Raw genomic sequence first — 20453 nt, forward strand, 5'->3', positions numbered from 1 at the left:
ATAGCTTATGGCTTTGTTGTGACCCAAGGCCACTTAGGTCCAAATCCGGCTATCAGCAACCAACAAAGGAGGATCAGAGTACCTCCACAGTGGACTCTGGGCCTGTGAACTGAATAATACCTGAGACGCACTTGGCTAATGCTTTTATTATAGAGACAAAGGGACTAGCTGCACGTCATTGGGGCGACAATCATCTTTGACAAGTCAACGACTTCCAGAGGGTTCCAATAGGGGAACAAAGTGTCAGAGTGTCAGATCCTCTCCACAGATAGAAACAAAGACTGTTCCTGTCCGCATTCAACCAAATCCTTATCATGATCGACTTCCTTGATGCGTCCAAATATAGAACATGGGGTCAAGCCAAACACACCAAACAATGATCGACGATCTCCTGCAGGTCAAGGTTTCTAAACTTCCGACCCTGATCCCCGATGCTTCCACGGCGTCTAGGGCAGATCTGTCCTTCTCGAATGTCAAAAATTATTCCGTGCATTGCTGCGGCGGGCTTGACATTCTGCCCAGCCTCTACATTCCGGACCACATTCCAGCGCCTTATCACGTCCAGGACATTGGCCAATTCAGTGCTATCATCCCCACTCCAATTGAGGTGTATTGACAAATAATGCTAAAGTGATGGGAGAGGGAAAGAGTGGCCAAGTCTACCGCCAATCCTACTGTCGCCCAAACCATGTCTTCTTTGGGTGGTCAATGATCGAATTACATCTAGCATGACGCTTACACTGAAGCTACAAGCTTGATAGGTGGTCAGTGTCGGTCTCGCTCTATGGATTGTCCTGGTTCCTTGACCAATCCTTGACGTCCCGGCATGCGTACCGATCCATGACCAGCCTCCCTAACGGTCTTGCTCCTTGGGGGTATGCCGATCTCCAACCAAGGGTATCGATTCGACATGCTCGGGATCTCCCCAGACCCGCTCTGCTAGCTCACCTGATACCTGACCCGCTGCTTCTGGCTTAATGATGGAGGGTTACATTCCACTGGGTGACTGTCCGGCACGAAGCCTCTTGGGGATTTGACACCCAGTCATGTCTCCACAGCGTACAATTGGCCGGGAAGCTCTGCGGAGTCTTGAATCATTCTTTCGGGAGGCTGGTGGAGCTCCCTTGGGCCAACCGGGTCTCTAGCAGCACATTCCTTAGCCATCTTTAGAGCACTGGAATGCCTCGAGAAATAATGAGGCTGGTAACCCAGCAGCCATTCAAATAGGGCTTGCGCCTGTTTGTTTGCTTTGCTTTCTTTGCATCATCTGCAGTGTTTTCTTTGATTGACAATCCATCAAACATCAAACATCAAACACTCTTTGCACCATTTGCACTCTTCGGATCCCCGGGTCGATCCCCCGAACTATTCCAAACCTTCCCATCTCTATCTGCTACCTTCTTTGTGGTTGTCCAATCACGTCTTGACTTTACTTCGAGTCGCTGACTACACTTCACTTCTTCGCCGCAAACGGAAATCCCGCAAGATGTTCGCTCAACAGTACGATCATTCGTTCAATGACTTGTTCAACCAATACGTGAACATGGATACTTCTGCCGCTGATGGCAACAAAGACTCGCTGTCCGGCGATTTCGAGCAGCTCTTCGCACTGGACTCACTATCAAGTGAAAGTGGCGATCTCTCACCCACTGTCTCCACTTTCAAGCGCCATCAATCACCGCAACCTTGGGGCCAAGAGTGGTCCCTGCAGGATGACGGAGCTGCCGTCGATCATTTTGCTACTCTTCATGACACCGTCCACCCTTCTGCCATCTCAGATCTTGGACAGAACAACTTTGAGGTCTCCTCTCGCCCTACAACTACCATCGGTGCCTCTACCTCACCATCCACTCCCCCGGCTACTCCAAGACGCAAGACCACTCAGAGCGCTATTATTACTCCCAAATCTATCCGCCATCGCAGCCCTAACGACCGCCGCGCACTTTTGCGCAAGCAAAGTTTCTCTCCTAGTTTGATGCGTTCTTCAAACCTTTCCAAAGGAAGAATGGCATATCCCGAAGCTTGGGCCCAGCGCATCCAGAACTTCGCTCTTCATGGTTCAGACGATCGTCTTCCGCTGTCCCCTCCTCCATCAGATGTTCTTATTAAGCACGAGAACTTGTCTACCGAACAAGCTATGAACCAACCCAGACACTCCGCTGAGATGCCTCCTCAGTTTGACACACGGATGATCCAGCCTTCTCCTGCTGTCTCCATGCCCTCACCAAACTCCGCCATGCGCCAACCCCCGCAATACATGGGTCACCCCAGCTCTTCAACCTTGATCAACTCCAGCCCTCCTTCTGCAGATGATATCTTCTCTTCATCCCACTCGTCTGATCCTCAATCTCTCTCCTCGTGGCACTCCGACGCTATGCACGCTTCCTCTCTCACATTTACCCCAGAACTTCAGAGCCAAGATGCTTCAAGCTGGTGGTCTCCTATGCCTACTCGAGTTTCTCAGCAACAAGCTGCCTACCTCGCATCTCCCACCCCCCACCGCCCCATGCAAAGTGTCGGAAGCCAAAGTGACATGATGCAAGGCGGTCTCATGATCCAATTCGATCCTTCCTTTGACATGTCAGCGGATTCTTCATTCTCATCATCTAACATGATGCCCACACAAAAGTTCACTACTCCCTTCACAACCTCTCAGGTCCACAACACATCCCGCTCCCCATCTCTCTCTCCCAAGGCCGACACATCACCTAAAAGGGCCAACAACCGCCGCCCCCACAGCCGCAAGCTCTCAGGCCAGAGTGTGACCGGCCCCAAGCCGGCCAAGACATCGGGCTCCTCTCCCCGAGGCTCAAACAAGTCTGTCAGCGTATCGTTTGTCAACTTTACCGCTCATGACAGCAAAAAGATTCTGACTGGAGTTGCTCCTTCTGGTAGCTCCAAAACCAAGGCTCGTCGTGAGCAAGAGGCTCGTGATCGACGTCGCAAGCTGAGCGAGGCCGCACTTCGGGCAGTGCGCAGCGCCGGCGGTGACGTCGAAGCCCTCGAAGCCGTTCTATGTTAAACTTAATATTAATTTGTTTTGATCTATTTGCCTGTTTTTTTGTTTTATCTTTTTTTTTTGTCTGCGTTCTTGAGCCGGTGTTTTTGGCTTATATCATTGGGAATATCTGGATTGCTAAAGGTGTTTGGTTTTGTTTTAGGCCGTATGGCCGGGGTGACCGACACACCCTCCAAAATATTAGATATTTCTAATGTTTAGACTCTTTTGTGGACATATAATTCCATACTATTTACTTGACTCTTGGGCTTCTGCTGTAAATTTGGTTCTCTTGTATTGTTCTTCCGTCTCTTCAAGCTGGTGAGTCCGAGTCTGAACATTTCCATACTCTGCAGTACTAACTCCATCATCCCAGATCATTTTTTTACTTGCCAGTATACAGTCTTCAGGTTGTAACTTGGTGCTGTCTCATTCTCGAATTCAACCCATGATCGCCTTTGCACTTCATCATATAACTTGTGCACTACTCTCCCTCACCCTTCTCCTCATCCTTCTTCTCATCATTATTCTCGTCATTCTTTTTTTCCTCTCTCATACGACATCCCTCTGCATTCTACGTTGAGCCTTATTCTAGCTCGTAGCCATTGAAATCATGTATGCATTACTCATCCTTTTCCTCCTCTTCTTCTTCTTCTTCTTCTTCTTCTTCTTCTTCTTCTTCTTCTTCTTCTTCTTCTTCTTCTTCTTCTTCTTCTTCTTCTTCATCATCTTCATCTTCTTCATCTGTCTACACCTACTAATCTATCATTTTAGCTGTCTCACTTTTTTGCACCGCCTGCTCTCCAACAGCATTACCGTGAGTTCCTGGTTGGATTACCCATCACCCTAGCCTCACATGGATCTTAAAACTCTATGGGCTTTCACCAATCTCTCACTTGACTCCTTGTTCATATCTCACTTTGACTCTCGTTTCAATCTTACTCCGGACTTCATTCCACAACCACACTGTTTGTTTCCCGTTTGTCATCCTCGCATTAATACCTATTACTACAACCCTATCTTCTTTCTTATTCATCTCCTCATCATCTTACAATTGCCTATCCCCAGTGAGCCTTTCGTCTCACCACGCATTCCTGTAATTTCTTCATCTTATCTTACTTACACCTGCATTATCTCGTTCTTCCCGTAACATCTCCTCTGTTTCTTCGAGTTTGTCCTCTTACATTTGAACCATCTTTTCGATCCATTGCTGACGTGTTGCTGTTACGTGTCTCAAGATTTTCTTCTTCCAACACCGGGCGAAGCACGCCCCCTCAACAGCCACTCACTCCTTTCTCTCGGCTTGAGGATCAAAGATCCTGAGCCCCTTCTCTTTTCACCCTCCTTTCTTCGGACGAAAGCGTCCGAATTTCCACCCAAGTCCAAGACCGAAGAACTTGGCTACTCCCATACTTCACACCCTCCCTTTGAAGCATTCCCCCGGTGTCGTTGCCTGTTCAATTACCTCCGCTGTCCTAGGAAAAGCAATTTCTGGTTCAGGTCCTCATTCTTTCCGCTTTCGTGTTGGTGCATTGGAATTCTATAGTTCCAACGCCGGACAGTTAACCTTGGATTACGTTTCAGGTGCCAGCAGAGCACCTGATCAATTTACCCTTGCATTCGAATCCCACATTTCTAACCAGAACATTCGCTAAAATGTCTGGCCATAATATCCCTTATCGTGATCGTGGCGGGGGTGGTGGAGGAGACCGTGGCTCTCGTGGCGGACGTGGTTTCAGCGGTGATCGTGGTTCTGGCAGTGACTACAGCAGCCGTGGTGGTCGTGGCGGTCGTGGCGGACACCAATCTGGCCCATCCAAGTAAGTTGATATGATCTACAAGGAAAGCATCTTCTAACAGTTGTGGAAAGGATGACCACCACTCCGGCACCGCCTCCTGATCTCAACTGCATCAATTTCGAGAATCAGTATGCCAAGGACACCGCAAAGGATACCCAGAAGGCTGGTCAACTTGCTCGACGCCCCGGCTATGGAACCGCAGGCAAAGCCATGGTGTTCCGGGCCAACTTTTTTGAAATGACATTCAACCCGAAGCAGGAGTATCACTCTTACCGCGTGGACATTGCTGTTAAAAAGGACATCGACAACATGGGCGACAGAAAGAAGTTCGATGACAATGACCCCTCTTTCAAGCATGCTGAAAAGCTCCCCAAGGCGCATCGCCAATTTTTGATGGACGCTCTCTTGCAAGAACCACGCTTTCAGGGAAAGACTGGTACTGCCACAGATGGAACCACTGAGATTGTTGTGAACGCACCATTGAAAGATACTTCGACCTTCTATCGCCGCATTGGTGACAGGGCTATCTCTGTTGACGACAAACGGCCGGTTTACAAACTCACCCTCATCTACCAAGGTTTCCTGAAGCCGATTGACTTTGTGAACCTATTGCACGATCCTAAGCAACGGGGAACGATGGAGAACGAAACCATGATGCTGCGTGTCTTGAACATTGTGATGAGTGCGCACCCGTACAAGGACTCTGGCATTTACATTTCTGGTAGAGGACGTACCAAGTTCTTCCGGATGGGCCCAGGCAAAGACTCTGAGATAATGGGTGGTGGTATTGAGGCTGCTCGTGGCTACTTCTCCAGTGTTCGCATTGGCACAGGCAGGATTCTGTTGAACCTGAATGTCAACCATGGCTCTTTCTACATGCCCGTTCCTTTGAGCACACTGATCAAGGATTTCATGACTGTCTTTGGTCAGGATCGAGACCGCCTTGGACGCTACCTCAAGGGGCTGAAAATCTACGTCACTCATCTTCCCAAGCGTGAGGATGCTTTCGGTCAGCTACAGTATGTCATAAAGTCGATTTCTGGTGTTGCTACTCCGCAGGATGGAAAATTCAAAGGCGCCGATCCCAAGGAGGTTCCCCGTGTCAAACGTCCTGCTTCCTCGCCGGGTAACGTTGAATTCTTCTTGAAGCAAACAGATAGACCTTCACGGTATATCACAGTGCTTGAGTACTTTGAGAAAAGTGTGTCCTTTTTTCTCACTTTTTCTTTTCTTTTGCTTTTCAGAATATGCTAACCAGATACCCAGCCTACAACATGAAGATCAAATTCCATGATATGCCCGTTGTGAACGTCGGTAACTTGGCACATCCCAATTATCTACCGCTCGATGTCTGTGAAGTTGTTCCTGGTCAAGGGTTTAACGGAGAGCTGTCCAGTTCTCAGCGACAAGCAATGATCAAATACAGTTGCCGCAGACCACCTATGAACTACGACTCGATCACCAACGATGGTCTTGATATCATGGGAATCACTGGCGGCAAGACCCTGGAAAGAGGAATCAAGGTCGCTCCTAATATGATCACTGTCCCAGCTCGGATCCTGAACACCCCCATGTTGAAGTATGGTACTCAAAAGACCACTCCCCGGTTTGGCTCTTGGAATTTGGTAAACACCAAATTCTGCAGCGGTGCCACCATTCCAACTTGGGCTTGTGTCTGGCTTCGGAAGGGTCGAGACCCGTTCGAAAACCCCGGTGTGTGCATGGCCAGGTTCACTAGGAAGCTCCGAGACCACGGTCTGAAGTTGCCAGATTCTACGATGAACTTGCAGACATCACTTTCTACGGGTCCCAACACCGAGGTCGAGAACCGCGAGAAGATCAAGGATTTGTTTTCCCGTATTTCAAATGGGAATGTCAAGTTTGCAGTCGTTCTCCTCCCCGATTCAAACAGTGGCGTGTTCGACTGGATCAAGTATTGGGGAGATGTCAGAACCGGCATCCTTACCCACTGCATGCTGGCTGCGAAACTGGGCAAGGTTGAAGACCAATACCTTAGCAACAATGCTATGAAGATCAATCTGAAGTTCGGTGGCACTAATCAAGTACTTGACGGATCCCACTCCAAGTTCGTCGGACAAGGAAACACCATGGTCGTTGGCTTGGATGTCACTCATCCAACTACCACAGATCACATGAATTGGCCAAGTGTTGCAGGAATTGTCGCCTCGATTGATGGTCGTATGGCTCAATGGCCTGGCGAGATCATGATTCAAGGCCGCCGTGTGGAGCATGTCGAGGTTCTCCAGACTCTGATGGAAAGACGACTGAGATTGTGGAAGGAAGTCAATGGAAAGTTGCCAATGAACATTCTTGTCTACCGTGATGGTGTCAGCGAAAGCCAGTACGACATGGTTCTCAAATATGAACTCCCCCTGGTCAAGGAAGCGTGCAAGAGGTTTTACGACAATACTGAGCCGAACATCACCATTGTTGTTTGCGGAAAACGTCACAATGTGCGCTTCTACCCCACGACTGACAAGGATCAAGACCGTACCCAGAATCCCATCAATGGATGCGTCGTTGATCGTATTGTCACTCGCCCTATCTTCTGGGACTTCTACTTGCAGGCTCAGGCACCTCTCCAAGGCTCCGCTCGTCCAGCTCACTACATTGTCATCTATGACGAGATCTTCAAGAACCCCAAGACTAACCCTGAAGGAAAGGCTGCCGATACGCTGCAGGAGTTGACTCACAACATTTGTTACATGATGGGCCGTGCCACTCGGTCAATCAGTTACGCCACGCCCGCATTCCTTGCTGATAAGATGTGCGATCGTGGACGCAAGTACATGCTGGCACACTATTTCTCTGAAACGCAACCAGCTGGGCCTGGCAGTGATGGAAAGTTTCCACCACCCCCGGCTGATACTGGGCAACTGCATCGGGCAATCCCCTCCAGAATGGCTTACATCTGATTTTCACACTTACAGTTTTCTGGAAATACCTTTACTGATGTTTCTTACGGATACCCCCGACGCGTTGCTGGCTTTTTGCTCCTTTAGGAATCTTTGAGTTGCTTTTCGATCGGTTGCTCTCAAATTTGCCGACATCAATGATATTTCGTTTGCTGAAAAATAACGCAAAACATCAAAAAAAAAAAAAAGGATAAAGGTGAGGGTGGGTGGGTGGGCAAATACCTTTATCTTTTTTTATGTTTTATCAAATTGCTTTCTTACATGGTGTTTCGCGATGGTTGGTTTTTGAAATTGATGATACCCCCATTGCGTGTTGCTTTGCTTTGCTTGACTTAGCTATTTTTTTTTTGCTTATTTCTTTCTTTTCCATTTGCTTTATTATTATTCAAATACAGAATGTGGAAAAGAAAAAACTCCTCTCTATTTCTATAGTTGTAAGTCGTTAACTCTTTCATCCCTCCAATATGATAGACTACTTGATCAACGCAAGAAACTCAACAATAGTCTTAGAAGACTTCGCGACAGAGAAGCCAAAGCAAAATAGAATGATACTGATCGAACAGGACACTTGCTCGGGGCTATTGTGTCGATGATCTCATATTTTCATGGGACGGTATAGATATTTACGAGCCATGTTGTAATAGAAAAACATGACTCGGGATCTATTGGACTTCTTCAGCATGCCATTGCAATACCCAAAAAAGAAGAACATTAGGGAAGCTAAAATATGAGAGGAGAAAATTAAACACTGTATTCTCGAGCCCCAGATAACATATTATACAGTTGGGTTTAATGAGCCGTGGCTCTTTTGGCTTTTCGACAGAGAGGACAACATTTCTTGAAATGACAGGACAGTCAATAGTCTCAATCCCATACGAAAGAGACCGAGTGTGTAAGAACCTCTGTCTCTATGCACCAAATCAAAGAAAGGTTTAGAGACAGGACTTGGCGTGTGATCTGTCTGATACAATCATGGCCCCAGGGTGTCCCTGTAGTGTATTCCCAATAGACCGAAATCAAGATATGGAGTACCCAAACGATATCCTGCAATTCGAGTTCCAATTTCCTTAACCCCGTGGTTATATTCCTTTGCGACAATTGACCGATATGTCGATATCATTATTTACCGCTTGGAACTAGGAGACCATGCTTCCGGCTGCCATTCCTCGCCTGGGTTATTCCTGCTGGCCTTGGCCCATGGGTTCTCTTCCTTTTTCGTCTCTGGCTGTGTAGAGGCAGTCTCTGGCTGTGGCAGATTGGGTGAGGTGGCGGGTGCCGGCGCATCCTGTGTAGCTTGGCTGTTGGCAGTAGGATAGTTCAAACTGGGCCCACCATGCTGATTCGCTGTTCCAGGTTGCGTGTTGGGCTTATCCAGCACTGAGGCTTTGCTGGCCCAGCGTTCGTCGGCGAGTCGAGCGAGTTCTTTCATTTGCGCTTGGCGGACGAGATCCTGCTTCTGTTCTTCGATACTCGGAGGGTTTTGTCGGACATGCCGTAGCCATTGGTGCCATTGTGCTAGATTGCGTAGAGTGTTAGTCTCAGTTCTGTCGCATTCTGGTCGGGTTACCGGGCATGAAGCCAGCCCGACCAAACCGAGCCTGCATGTTCCCTGCATCCAATAAGACTCACGTGTCACTTGAACATCACTGAAATGTGTTTTGGGATCAAATCGGACGATTCGGCGGTAGCGGGCTGCGTTCAAGACATCTTTGAACTCCCAGAAGGTGTTGCCGGCGAGATCCTGACCTGGGAGCAGTTAGCGCCAGTTGCGATGCAGAAAAAGCAGATACTGACCGACCAGGATAGATTTCCTCCAGGGTAGACGCAGAGCCTTCCACTTGAACCATAAGCTGTTCACCATAGTTGCGATGCAAGGAGAAGAGAGAAAAGAATTGTGAGGCGGAACGTCATCGGGGATAAACATCGCCGAGCATTCCATCCTCTCTCCCTCTTCTCTTGCAACCTTCTTCTTTTCTTCCTCCAATTTTCCCAGGCTTTGTGATTTCCAGCTCTCGGTGCATTTTCACTGACTATTTCCAATTGCATCACGGAATATCCTCCTCCGCTACCCAACCCCTCCGCCACCATAGGGGCCGATTAGGCGGCAAAGGGATACATAGCCCCAGGCAGTGGCCAAACACTTTTACTGCTCTCTACACTCCAACTGAAGTACACTACACACCATGGCTTCAGTGACTTCTCTCGATAAAGACTTGCGCAATATGCGCCTGTCCCGCTATACCCCGCAGGCAGCCGCGGAGGTGCAAGACTGGATTGAGGAAATGCTTCATGAGAAGCTGCCGTCGCAAGACTTGCTCGAAGGTCTGAAGAGCGGTGTTGCTCTCTGCAAGTAAGTTGTGGTCATATTGGATTCTCAAACTCTGGACCCCTGATTGACTCCTATCTAGACTAGTAAACCTCGCCGTGTCACCGGGGGTGAAGTATAAATCGTTGCCTGCACCCTTTGTACAGATGGAGAACATCTCGCATTTCTTGCGCGCATGCCAACTGCCACCTCTCAATCTCCCTCCGCACGACGTCTTCTTGACGGTGGATCTCTACGAGGCCAAGGATCCCGCGCAAGTCCTACAATGTTTGGCAGCATTCAGTCGCCGGGCTAATGCCCTTGAGCCCGGCAAGTTCCCTCGTACAGTTGGCCCCCAAAGCAAGCGCAATGTGATCAGCCCCAATGCGACGGGATCCTCCGGCGGGGGATATACTCCCCGGTCAGCACGCTCTTCTAGCAATGTAGGGGACGCAAATCCTCCCTTGCCCGCTCGGGCAGGCACTCCGACAAAGTCTTCCGGGTCCTATAGTACTTGGGCCAAGAAGGGAGATGAACAGGCAACTACCCCGGCCTGGAATATCCACCAATATGGCTACATTGGTGGGGCTAGTCAAGGCAACCAAGGAATTGCGTTTGGTGCTCGCCGACAGATCACGACACCCGGACCTGCTGTTCCAAGTCTTGCGGAGAAGGAAAAGCGCAGGCGTGAGGAAGAAGACCGAATCCGTCAAGAGAATACAGAGAGGGACGAGGCTGAGCGTGCTCGTCAGCATCAGATCGAAGAAGAGGAGGCTCGGGCCAAGGCGGAAGAGAAGCGACGATGGGAAGAAGAAACTGCCCGCGTGAGAGAGGAAGAGCGGATCAAGATGGAGACGGAGAGGAAGCGTTGGGACGAGGAGAAGCGTCAGTGGGAAGAAGACGAGGCGCGCCGCGCCGCGGAAGAGAAAGACGTCGAGGCGCGCCTGGAGGAGGAACGTCAACGCAGACGCAGTCAGAACGACAACCGTCTTAATGGTCAATTCTTGAGCCAATACCAGGCTACTCAAACTAGCGATGCTTCCAGCGGAGTAAGATCCGCCGAGGAGACACCCGAAAGCCGACGTATCAAAGAGCTCGAGCGGGAGCTTCAGCAAGCGAAGGAGCGGGAGCGCCAGTACGAGACTGGACGCCAGGAGATGCAGTCTCCTCAACCCACTGGTGAAGCCCGGTCTCACAGCCGTCCACGCCCCGTGCCTCCTAAGCCAAGTTACAGTCTCTCGTCGCTTGAGCAAGAACGACTACTGCTTCGCGGCGAATGGCAGAACAACCAAGAAATGCCAGTCACTTCAGAAGAACCCGAAGCCGCCGAGCAACAAGCACCACCCCCAGCTCCTCGCCCTCTCCCAGAGCCAAAGCCATCATCCCTCTCTATGCAGCCAACACTCCCACCCCGAGACCTCCCTCAACCCCCTCGTCCCCTCCCAGACCCAGTCGCCTACAACGCCAACCGCAACCGCCAAAGCCGCGTAGACAACTTCCTCTCTTCAAACCCAGCCCCTGCCCCCGCAGCTCCAGCCGCACACAGGCCCCAGGACTACAGCACAACCTCCGAAGTCGACGAAGAGAACGCCCGGCGCTTAGCCTCGCAGCAAAAGACCAAGGCTGGCGGATGGGCATCAAAGTCCCTGCTTGAGCGCGAGATGGAGCGTGAACGTGCCCGCCAGGAAGAGTGGGAAGAAAACCAGAAACAGACTGTCGCCGCTGCCGAGCGTGGTGCTAACGATCCCACTCATGGCTCCGGACCCGGTCAGTCATGGGATGTTCACCAGTATGGGTACATGGGTGGTGATAATCAGAACCGCGGCGGTGTTGGACTTGGTGTTGGTGGTGCCAGGCGTCAGATTATTGGGCCCCGGCCGCCTCGGTGAGTTGCTTCGCAACTTGGCTTCTGCTGGCTTGTTGAAGCTGGTGTCTATTCAACCTAGGATTGTTACTTACTTTTTTTGCCCTCTCATTGCTGTTTACTTCCCTTTCTTTATTGCTGCTCTATCATGTATCATCACTGGAGCAGAAGTATCTCCTTTTTTGCATGCCGTCTGTGGTTTAATTCTTTCCTTGCGTTCTATGATTCCCGTTCAAGGCCTTTTTGTCTTCTTTTGTCCTTGAGAATGTTTTTGCAACTGTAGATAGCAACTGGTGCATCGTTATCAATAAAAATCTACAAGAGAAATAAAAATCTTCAATAGATTGAGATCTGTTTCCCAGTACTTGCCAATATGAACAGGCTCCAGTTTCCCGACTACGATTCGGTCCGAACGATATTAGGGCTAAATCCGAAACACAGAGCCGCATCTAAACAAACTGCCTAATGCAACTTTATCATTTCATCATAACAATCATGAACATCGTAAAAACAACCTAAATACATCACAACTAACTACCATCTGCCACTGGCAAAAGATGCTGAACCATAAACAACAACCTGAATCCACTCTCACGCAAATAACAACACTCAACAGAAACCTTCACCCTCTTATCCAAGGCCCTCTTCCTCTCCTCCTCTGCCCTTTCCCCACGTTTGAGAACCCCACGCTCAACAACCTCCCTTAGCCTCGGTGTAACAAACAACATGTCACTCTTGTGCAACAAAGCCATAAGCGCCTCTAGTAGGATCGAAACCTTGGCATTATTCTCAATACTAGGATTCGCCGCTGCATAGGGTAAGAAACACTCCTCCAGCTTATCTTGGTGGAGACAGTCATTGTCAGACCTTGGCGCCGAACTCTCCTGCATGACAAAGAGGAGAAGTTCGCAGAGGGTTGTTTGCGCGGCTGGACTCATGTGTGGAAGGATTGAGGGGCTGATGAAGTGTTGGAAGATTGGGAGGGGGAGGTCGCGGATGTTTTCGACGAACATGTGGTAGAGCTCATCAAGGGGGATGAAGTCTTTTGGGAGGCGGTGGGAGACGCTGGAGAGGATGCTTAGGAGTTGTTGGCGGAGGGCGAGGGAGTCGTAGCCGCCCAGCGAAGAAAGATCGCTTTCTGAATCCCGGGCTTTGGTCTTCTTTTGTAGCTGACTGATGGGGTTCGTGGTTGTGGATTGGTCCAGGTCGGTTTTTGTGCCTCGTCTTGTGCGTTTGCTGCGGCGGGACTTTGTTTCTTTGGCGGTTGCTTTGGATGAGGATGAGTTTGTGTCGATTGCGCCGGAAGGTTCTTCGTCTGAGTCGTCTAGATAGTCGCCGTATTCATTCTTTTCGATGTTGACTTCGACTTCTCTCTTCTTGGTATTCTGGGTTGCTTTCGAGATCTTGGCAGTTTCCCTTTTTTTGAATACCTCCTTGAACTCCTCTCGCAGGCCATTCGCAAATATAGCACGCAGGATTCGACGGTTCCCTCCGTGGGTAGTATTCGAGCTAATATATTGAAAGATCAAACTCTCGCGAAAAATCTCGAGGTCGTCCAGTTTATGAGCATTTTTGCGTGTTCCTCTCGTTTTAGGCTCGGCGTCCGGTGAAATTTTGGGTTCGTTTTGCTTCGCCTCTAGCCATTTCCTCTCGCGCTCTTTCCAGTCATCTTCGAGAACGTTGCACATGAACTGCAGCCAGATCTGCCAGCGCTCCCATCGCTCTGGGTGAAGCACTGAGCAACGAAAAGCCCACCCGACAGCATGCCAGAAGTCCTCTGCTCGCTGCCATACCGAGTCTGAGTCACCGATGGCTGTTTTCAAAAGGTTTGTGTCGCTGTTCTTTAGCCCAGTAGCCTCTGGGCTATCCTGGCGCCGTAAGCCCTGGCGCGAGGATTCGAAATGCGTAAATGCAAAAGCCTTATTAAACTTTGCATCAATAGGGCCAATCAGCGAGTTTGTCAGTCGAAGGAGACGGAGCGATGCATTGGCGGCTTCTTTCTCTTCTGCCGATTTGGCGCGTGTTGTCGTGGAGGGATGAACGAGGATAGTGGCAGCGACGGCTAAATGTTGCGGCTGAGGGATCACTGCTTGGGCCGAGGATACTGTGCCAGAGGCAAGGGTGTTGTAGAGCAGACTAAGTGCTTGTGTGTCTAGCATGGATCAATTGGAATGTTAGTTTCTTGTTTCATAGTTGAGACGCGTCGTGCGAGGTGGAAGGACGTACAGAGGTTTTCTTCAAAGAATATACCAACATGCTGGACTAACTCAAATGCCAGCGGCACCGGTGAACGGTAGGGAATCTCGTCTGTCGCCATGTGGAATGTTTGCGAAAAGGAAGTTGATGTCGACGCGCTTATCGATAAGCGGGGGAGATGCCATTGGGATCCGGAGTATGTCCGGCAGAATAGATCAACTCGGAACAAAGAGACCAGACTTGTTGTATGAAAGAAGCTACTAAGTATGGTATTTTATGATAATTCGATTTGAAATTCAGAACTGGATTCAACAAAGAATATAGCAACAAAGTAGAGAGAGCGTAGTCTATAGCCTGTTCATTAGCGCGCCATAGATCTTCCAGGAAGAAAAATGCACGCGAATGAGATCCTACTTATTAGTCCGCAAATACTGTATAGATCTAGTAAACTACAATGGGTTCGACTGTATTATGTTGCGCTTACGGTGGCCAACCCGGGTAATGTGAGTATAGGTAGGCTAACGAGGTTCAAGATCTTGAAATATCGCATTCAAATCTCAACTTCCAATCAAGCAATGTTATATAACAGAAGAGTCAAGATCAAACTCAAGTTGCTTTAACTTCACATGCAAGCCCCGCTTGGACCCAGCCAAGAGATCAACTTGCAGCCCTACCTGTGGAGATTCTATGCACTCACTCTATTCGGGTTTATCAGGCTCTTGGTCCCCTAGAAACGTGTTGATGCAAGGGTCTCATAGAAAATCTAGACAAAGCACCGGAAAAAAAAAAGATAGGAATTTGGACTGGCAGTTACTTCTGCGTTTTCATATTTGCCAAAGAAAGGAGAATCACGCGATAGCCAATAACGGGTCAAATTCCGTCAATCAAGTTCGCAATGCAAAGGCCCTGGGGGAGGAGAGAGAGATTGGGAAATCAAAAGGGCCGGAAAGACGCCAACATGGATAGCAATTGGATAAGAAAGGAAATGTTGGGAGGCACTATGACTCCTCGGGTATCTCGGAAAAGAGGCCTATCCGCAATCGATGCCACTGTAGACAAAATGTTAGCAAGAAATCCAAATCACTTGGCAAATATTTGAAGACGTACAAAGGGCAACTTGGGAATAACCACTCCCAATGTGGCGAGGAAATTGATGGTAAAGTAGGTCATGTCATAGTGGGTGTAGTGGGTGCTGATGAGGAAGAGTACAACAGGGACGCTGAGTAGGAACTTTTTGGCAGGCGTATATTGGTCACCATTGTCGATTTGCTCCCACATATTGAGGTTATCATAGGCCCCGGCGTTGAATTCGAATGGGATGCCCCGCACCCAGTGAAACATGAGGAAGGATCCGAACATGTAGCTGATGTTGGTGAGGGTCCACGATGTCTCCTGTGAGACACCAGGAATGATATCGTAGAAAATCTTGAGGGCAGCGATACAGACAAAGTGAATAGTCCAAGCACCTAGAAAGCGAATGAAGTCAGCCCCCGATCTCTGCTGCGTGGTCTCAGCTCGCCACTTACCCTTGGCGTTCACCCAATCTGCGTTGAGGTTTGGCAAAGCTGCCTGATCACTTGTGCGCTCGATTGATTCAGCTGGCTCCTGGTAGATCAGACTGCTGGATCGCCTCCGTCGGCCTTGTTTTTGGTTCATGCTTGGAGATAGCCGCTGCGGCGCCGTGTCAACATCCGGAGGAAAGGAGATGCCACGGGGGGCCAGCAGGGAAGAAACTTTTGAATTGGACGCCAGCTTGTCGGTTGCTAAAAAGAAATGAAGATGGAAGAGAAAGAGAGAGGAAAAGGAGCGTGGGGATGAGGTGGCACGGCCCAGACTGGAGTTTGCCGGTCGGATCGGCTTGGGTCACGGGGTGCGGAAGAGCTCTCTGATTCACGACTTTATTCTTCCACTAAAATTAGATTTTTTTTTATACTGGAAGGTGGCTTTTTTAACTGGCTATTGGAGGGTTTGGGGGTTTATGCTGGTCTTTTGCAGGTGCGGAACCTAATTGCAAGTTACCAATAGGGCGCAAAGGGGTCATTTCCATACCGTCTTGTCTAGTTCTATGCTCATATTGAACTGGAATGCTCTCCGTCTTACTATTGAATCACAATATGGTACAGTATACTGTCCCCTTCTTCTAGACTTATTTTGACACCGGGTTTGCTCACGGTGAGTGGAAATATTTCCGACGCTACTATAGCGATAGCCGCCACAGACTTGGCTACTCTACAGCCAGCATTATCTCCGAAAAGTTGCCCCTTTATTTATATCATGCCTTTTTGGAATACAATAGATCATTCTCCAACAGATTCAGAATGGCTTCATCAGCCCGTTTCTATATAAATTTACTCTGTACAGTCGTTTCAGACTCTGAAATACTTGAAACTTATGTTGTGATCGTACCAGGTTGGGAGAACAGATCGAGCATCAAACAGAGACTTGTGAGATGTTTGGTACTCAGAATATTTGGTTACTCTCGCTAAATTTTGTAATTATGTTTGCATTAAATCATGGCCATAGACCTGGATACTTTGTACTTTGAATATATCATCACAGACTGATATGCTGGAATTATCATAGACAGTAGCACCTGTAATGTCAAAGACTTACCAGCATATAGCTATCTGATGTTGTCAAAGCATCCCTGACAGCGTTTCTAACATCTACAACTTGATCTATGTCAACGCGCGACTCGGCGCGATCCCCACATATTTTCACCAGAACATAATTGTAGTTCTTCTATAAGGGATTTTGAGAGCGAGGTGAACGTTATTACCGTCTGAAACACATTCAAAATACCAAATCAGCAAGACATGGCCAAAATGGCCATTACCAAGGGCCGATCTATATCCTCTCACGATGGTTACGCGATAGTTGCGCGAATGGTCAATATCGGCCACCGTGAATTAATTTGATCCGAATTCTACTGAAGATCTCTCCATTCCGACCGATTAATTCGCCCACACCCATTACGGACAGAAACAATGGGAAACTCCGACGAAGAAGCCGATTCACGGACTGCATCGGTGGGCGCACAGCGTGCAAAGAACCCTCGTTCCACGCGCTCCGCCTCGCGCGATAGCACGCGGCCAGCAAAGCGACAGCGCCAATACAAGAGTCAGGATGCGCCTGACCATGCGGACTTCGTCCCCCGAGGCGGTGCATTTACTGCTACTCCCCTTGAGACAGACTCCGATGCCACCTCCAGCTCTGGTTCCTCAGACTCCGACTCCGACTCGGCCTCCAACGCGAACGATGCGGCGAACCCACACGCTGGAAGCACTGCGCCTGCCATTAGCTGGAACCAAGCAAAGAAAAAGGCAATCCGTACAACTCTGGGAGGGAAGCGATCCCCACCAATCGAGAATAGCACCGAGAATTCTGAGAAATTCAATGCTGTGAATGACAAGTACTGGCGCAGTCGCAGTGACTCGGCCTCATCGGCTGGGAGTGAGGCTCGAGCACGAAAACAACCTCGAACCCAAGAAGATTTGGAAGAGGGAGAAATAGACTCCAAGAGCGAATCCGACGATTCAGATTCACTTGACTCGGAAGCCGATGATTCTATCCTATTGAATATCGGGTCTAAAGAGGATGGATTGGAGGGCGAAGATTACGACCCAGAACGTTTGATGCCCGAGAACGGAATACAGAGTGCAACGGCCCCATCGAATTCGAGCGGGATCGAATTGACATCTGGCTCTCAATCCAAAGAAGACGCTTTCCGCCGCTTCGCACTCAAGTACCCCTCTGCGCCTACGTCTCTGGTGGACTTGAACAAGAAAGATCTCGAAACTCAGTCTCTTTACGTATACTTCGACCGCAATATCCATGACCTTGACTTGAAACTTCCCGTTTCTTGCGTTGAGTGTCAGACTGAGGGTCACATGGCCGACATCTGCCCTACAAAAGAGGTAAGATTCTCGAGGCTGCACGTAGATTTTTTTTTAAAACTTGTACTAACTTTCGTTTAGTGCTCACACTGTGGTGCTTGGAATAAACATGCAAGCGTCGTCTGCCCAACATGGCGAAGATGCCAAAAATGTCGCGAACGAGGCCATGACGAGCCACAGTGCATATCCAAGCTACGAAGCCATGCGTCAGAAGTGCCATGCGATATGTGCGGCCACGAGCACCTTGAATCAGAATGCGACTTCCTCTGGAAGTTCCCATCGCGCGACCTACACTCAAACCAAGTCTCCGTATCAATCTCCTGCGCCAACTGTTCCAGCCCAAAGCACCTAGTAGGAGACTGTCCGGATCCATATCTCCAACTCGGCACATCATCATTTACTACGAAAGGCCTGGATCCGGATATGATTACAAACCTCAACACAGCCGATGGACCTCGACGCACCGGTCGTCAAGGACCACCGCCGCCACCGCCGCGTTCTCACGGCAATGCTGGCAAACCTGGTTCTCGTGGTGCAGAGTGGTCCCGCTCTTCGTCCTCCGATGAAAATGACATAATGTCCCGCGTTTCAAGAGGACGAGGCCGTCCTGCCCCCGTCCACCGTGGCAACAACAGCCGTGGCCATATTAAATTCGGCAATAATGTTGGCACTGGTCGTGGTGCGTCTCGGGGACCACCTCCAGCTCCTCGTGGGCCGCCTCCAGCCCCTCGTGGTCGCCCCCCATTTCCTGGAAACGGAAATCGACGTCGCTCGCCTTCGCCACGTGCAAGGAATCCGCCTCCATCACGGGGTGGTAGCCGGGGTCGTGGGCCCCCGAGAGGTCCTGGACGTTCTCGTGGGTCACGCGGTGGTGGCAGAGGTCGAGGACGGTAATGGATGAAATTGCATTTGAGTGGGGAGAAGCGAACTGTCAATACATTTGCGCAAGGAAATACCAATTGATCAATTGTGGTCAGCAGCAACAAGCTGAACACGCCTTTACGATGAGAAGAAATTTGCTACACATATCTCTAATTGAATATTTCAAGAGACCTCGTATGACACATTCTCCGCTATCTGGGAGAAGCATAAGTTTTATCACTTATTCCACTAGACAGAAACAGCACATGCAGCACCACTACTGGGGAGAATCATCATTTTCCCGAGTCCCCAAGAATCCTTGCTCCAGAATATCCACCAAATCATCCAATCGCGAAATACAAAGATCAGTATGGGCATGCTCCTTCAAATGCACATTACGCTCATTGACAAGCAAGACCGTGGCCGCGCCAGCCATATGCCCAGACGTCATATCATCAATACTATCACCGACCTAATAAACATCCCAACAATCAGCATATATACACGATTCACAATCTACAACGACAGAGCAGTCAAACTCACCATGATCATACTCTCAGCCCGATTGCCCAATCCCCATTCACTCGCAATATGCAATATACCAGCGGGATCAGGTTTTGGCAGGAGATTGGGCGTGTCACGCGTGATGATCGGCAAGAAAATGTGCGTTGGGAGATGATTGTCTACCAGGTTCTTGACGGGTGCTCTAGTGTAACTGTTAGTATATATCTGATGTAGAGGCTGCAGTGAAGTTCCACATACTCGAAATTCCGTGTGCAAAGGGCTCGTCGCAGGCCGCGTGATTCAAGGTAGTCCATAAGTCGGAGGAGACCGGGCTGCGGTTGTTGGTCTACCATTGCTCGCCGTTCTACATCTTGGACTTTTGATACTGCCGCTGCACGGTCTTCTGGTGTTGGGAGTTCTCGGATGTGATGAAGGATGTCAATTGAGCGGTCGATTCCTAGCGCTTCCCTTTGAGCACGTGTTAGTTTGGGTTGGGTTGTTGTGGTGACTAATGTTGATATTCGATGTGCCTACCTCATCTCATTGAACATGTGGTGCTGTGGTAGACTTTTGTGGTGTTAGCGAGGACCATCCAACGTCGAACAAAGTTATACATCGACGGGCAGTGCTCTTGTTGTCTCCAAAAGGCGATACATGAGCTGCATGGTAGTATACTTCCCGATCAGGAAGATCCCGTGTACATCACGTGTGGATATCCAGTTAGTGCCTGAATATCCAGTCGTAGACTGCCACTGCAGCATCAATCTGCAGGAAAACCACAGCAGTAGGATCGGGCAAGGCAGAGATGTCGTAGAAATGACAACGCAAAGCAGTACAATCCACCAAAATGAACAACCTGTGATATAGACCACTTACCACAGCGTACCATCCACATCAAACACGATTCCCTTCAAGAGCGGGGCATTTGATGTTCGGGCTGGATCCAGAGGTGCAAACCTGCGCGGGCGAAGATGCATACATTCAATGGCAGACATGATGGACCGAGTAGCACGGGGCAGAGACATGGAAGAGATGAAGTTGGAGTTGACGTGGAGATGGAGACGGAGTTCAAGGGTGGGCCGAGCCGTGGGCCG

At 49.4% G+C, this 20453-nt stretch overlaps 10 protein-coding genes across 10 annotated transcripts; 5 read left to right on the plus strand and 5 right to left on the minus strand.

The window, feature by feature from the left end:
* Window positions 1-376: 376 nt before the first annotated feature.
* On the plus strand, window positions 377-616 carry N7511_002021 (uncharacterized protein; the record flags this gene model as incomplete). The annotated part of the gene is made up of 1 exon (XM_057124446.1): window positions 377-616. One exon carries the CDS (start codon window positions 377-379, stop codon window positions 614-616), a length of 240 nt encoding a protein of 79 aa, XP_056986605.1.
* Window positions 617-1486: 870 nt separating this feature from the next.
* Window positions 1487-3022, plus strand: wetA (developmental regulatory protein WetA; the record flags this gene model as incomplete). The annotated part of the gene is made up of 1 exon (XM_057124447.1): window positions 1487-3022. One exon carries the CDS (start codon window positions 1487-1489, stop codon window positions 3020-3022), a length of 1536 nt encoding a protein of 511 aa, XP_056986606.1.
* Window positions 3023-3482: 460 nt separating this feature from the next.
* On the minus strand, window positions 3483-3742 carry N7511_002023 (uncharacterized protein; the record flags this gene model as incomplete). Its single annotated transcript, XM_057124448.1, has 2 exons — window positions 3483-3565; window positions 3625-3742. The coding sequence occupies 2 exons, from the start codon at window positions 3740-3742 to the stop codon at window positions 3483-3485; spliced, it is 201 nt and encodes a 66-aa protein (XP_056986607.1).
* A 912-nt stretch (window positions 3743-4654) lies between these two features.
* Window positions 4655-7733, plus strand: N7511_002024 (argonaute family protein; the record flags this gene model as incomplete). Its single annotated transcript, XM_057124449.1, has 3 exons — window positions 4655-4818; window positions 4869-5998; window positions 6064-7733. The coding sequence occupies 3 exons, from the start codon at window positions 4655-4657 to the stop codon at window positions 7731-7733; spliced, it is 2964 nt and encodes a 987-aa protein (XP_056986608.1).
* A 1123-nt stretch (window positions 7734-8856) lies between these two features.
* On the minus strand, window positions 8857-9594 carry N7511_002025 (uncharacterized protein; the record flags this gene model as incomplete). The annotated part of the gene is made up of 3 exons (XM_057124450.1): window positions 8857-9248; window positions 9363-9479; window positions 9528-9594. The coding sequence occupies 3 exons, from the start codon at window positions 9592-9594 to the stop codon at window positions 8857-8859; spliced, it is 576 nt and encodes a 191-aa protein (XP_056986609.1).
* A 322-nt stretch (window positions 9595-9916) lies between these two features.
* Window positions 9917-11927, plus strand: N7511_002026 (calponin homology domain protein; the record flags this gene model as incomplete). Its single annotated transcript, XM_057124451.1, has 2 exons — window positions 9917-10083; window positions 10142-11927. The coding sequence occupies 2 exons, from the start codon at window positions 9917-9919 to the stop codon at window positions 11925-11927; spliced, it is 1953 nt and encodes a 650-aa protein (XP_056986610.1).
* Window positions 11928-12432: 505 nt separating this feature from the next.
* On the minus strand, window positions 12433-14255 carry N7511_002027 (uncharacterized protein; the record flags this gene model as incomplete). Its single annotated transcript, XM_057124452.1, has 2 exons — window positions 12433-14054; window positions 14129-14255. Coding segments are annotated over 2 exons (1749 nt in total), but the record flags the coding sequence as incomplete, so codon positions are not given.
* An 841-nt stretch (window positions 14256-15096) lies between these two features.
* Window positions 15097-15931, minus strand: N7511_002028 (ORMDL family protein; the record flags this gene model as incomplete). Its single annotated transcript, XM_057124453.1, has 3 exons — window positions 15097-15147; window positions 15206-15564; window positions 15625-15931. 3 exons carry the CDS (start codon window positions 15929-15931, stop codon window positions 15097-15099), a joined length of 717 nt encoding a protein of 238 aa, XP_056986612.1.
* A 1154-nt stretch (window positions 15932-17085) lies between these two features.
* Window positions 17086-18888, plus strand: N7511_002029 (zinc knuckle domain protein; the record flags this gene model as incomplete). The annotated part of the gene is made up of 2 exons (XM_057124454.1): window positions 17086-18015; window positions 18076-18888. 2 exons carry the CDS (start codon window positions 17086-17088, stop codon window positions 18886-18888), a joined length of 1743 nt encoding a protein of 580 aa, XP_056986613.1.
* A 244-nt stretch (window positions 18889-19132) lies between these two features.
* On the minus strand, window positions 19133-20384 carry N7511_002030 (putative haloacid dehalogenase-like hydrolase; the record flags this gene model as incomplete). Its single annotated transcript, XM_057124455.1, has 5 exons — window positions 19133-19327; window positions 19399-19561; window positions 19618-19827; window positions 19894-19926; window positions 20236-20384. 5 exons carry the CDS (start codon window positions 20382-20384, stop codon window positions 19133-19135), a joined length of 750 nt encoding a protein of 249 aa, XP_056986614.1.
* Window positions 20385-20453: the final 69 nt, after the last annotated feature.

This window comes from Penicillium nucicola, assembly GCF_028828085.1.
Source record: "Penicillium nucicola strain IBT 29836 chromosome Unknown utg000002l, whole genome shotgun sequence".
NCBI lineage: Eukaryota > Fungi > Ascomycota > Eurotiomycetes > Eurotiales > Aspergillaceae > Penicillium > Penicillium nucicola.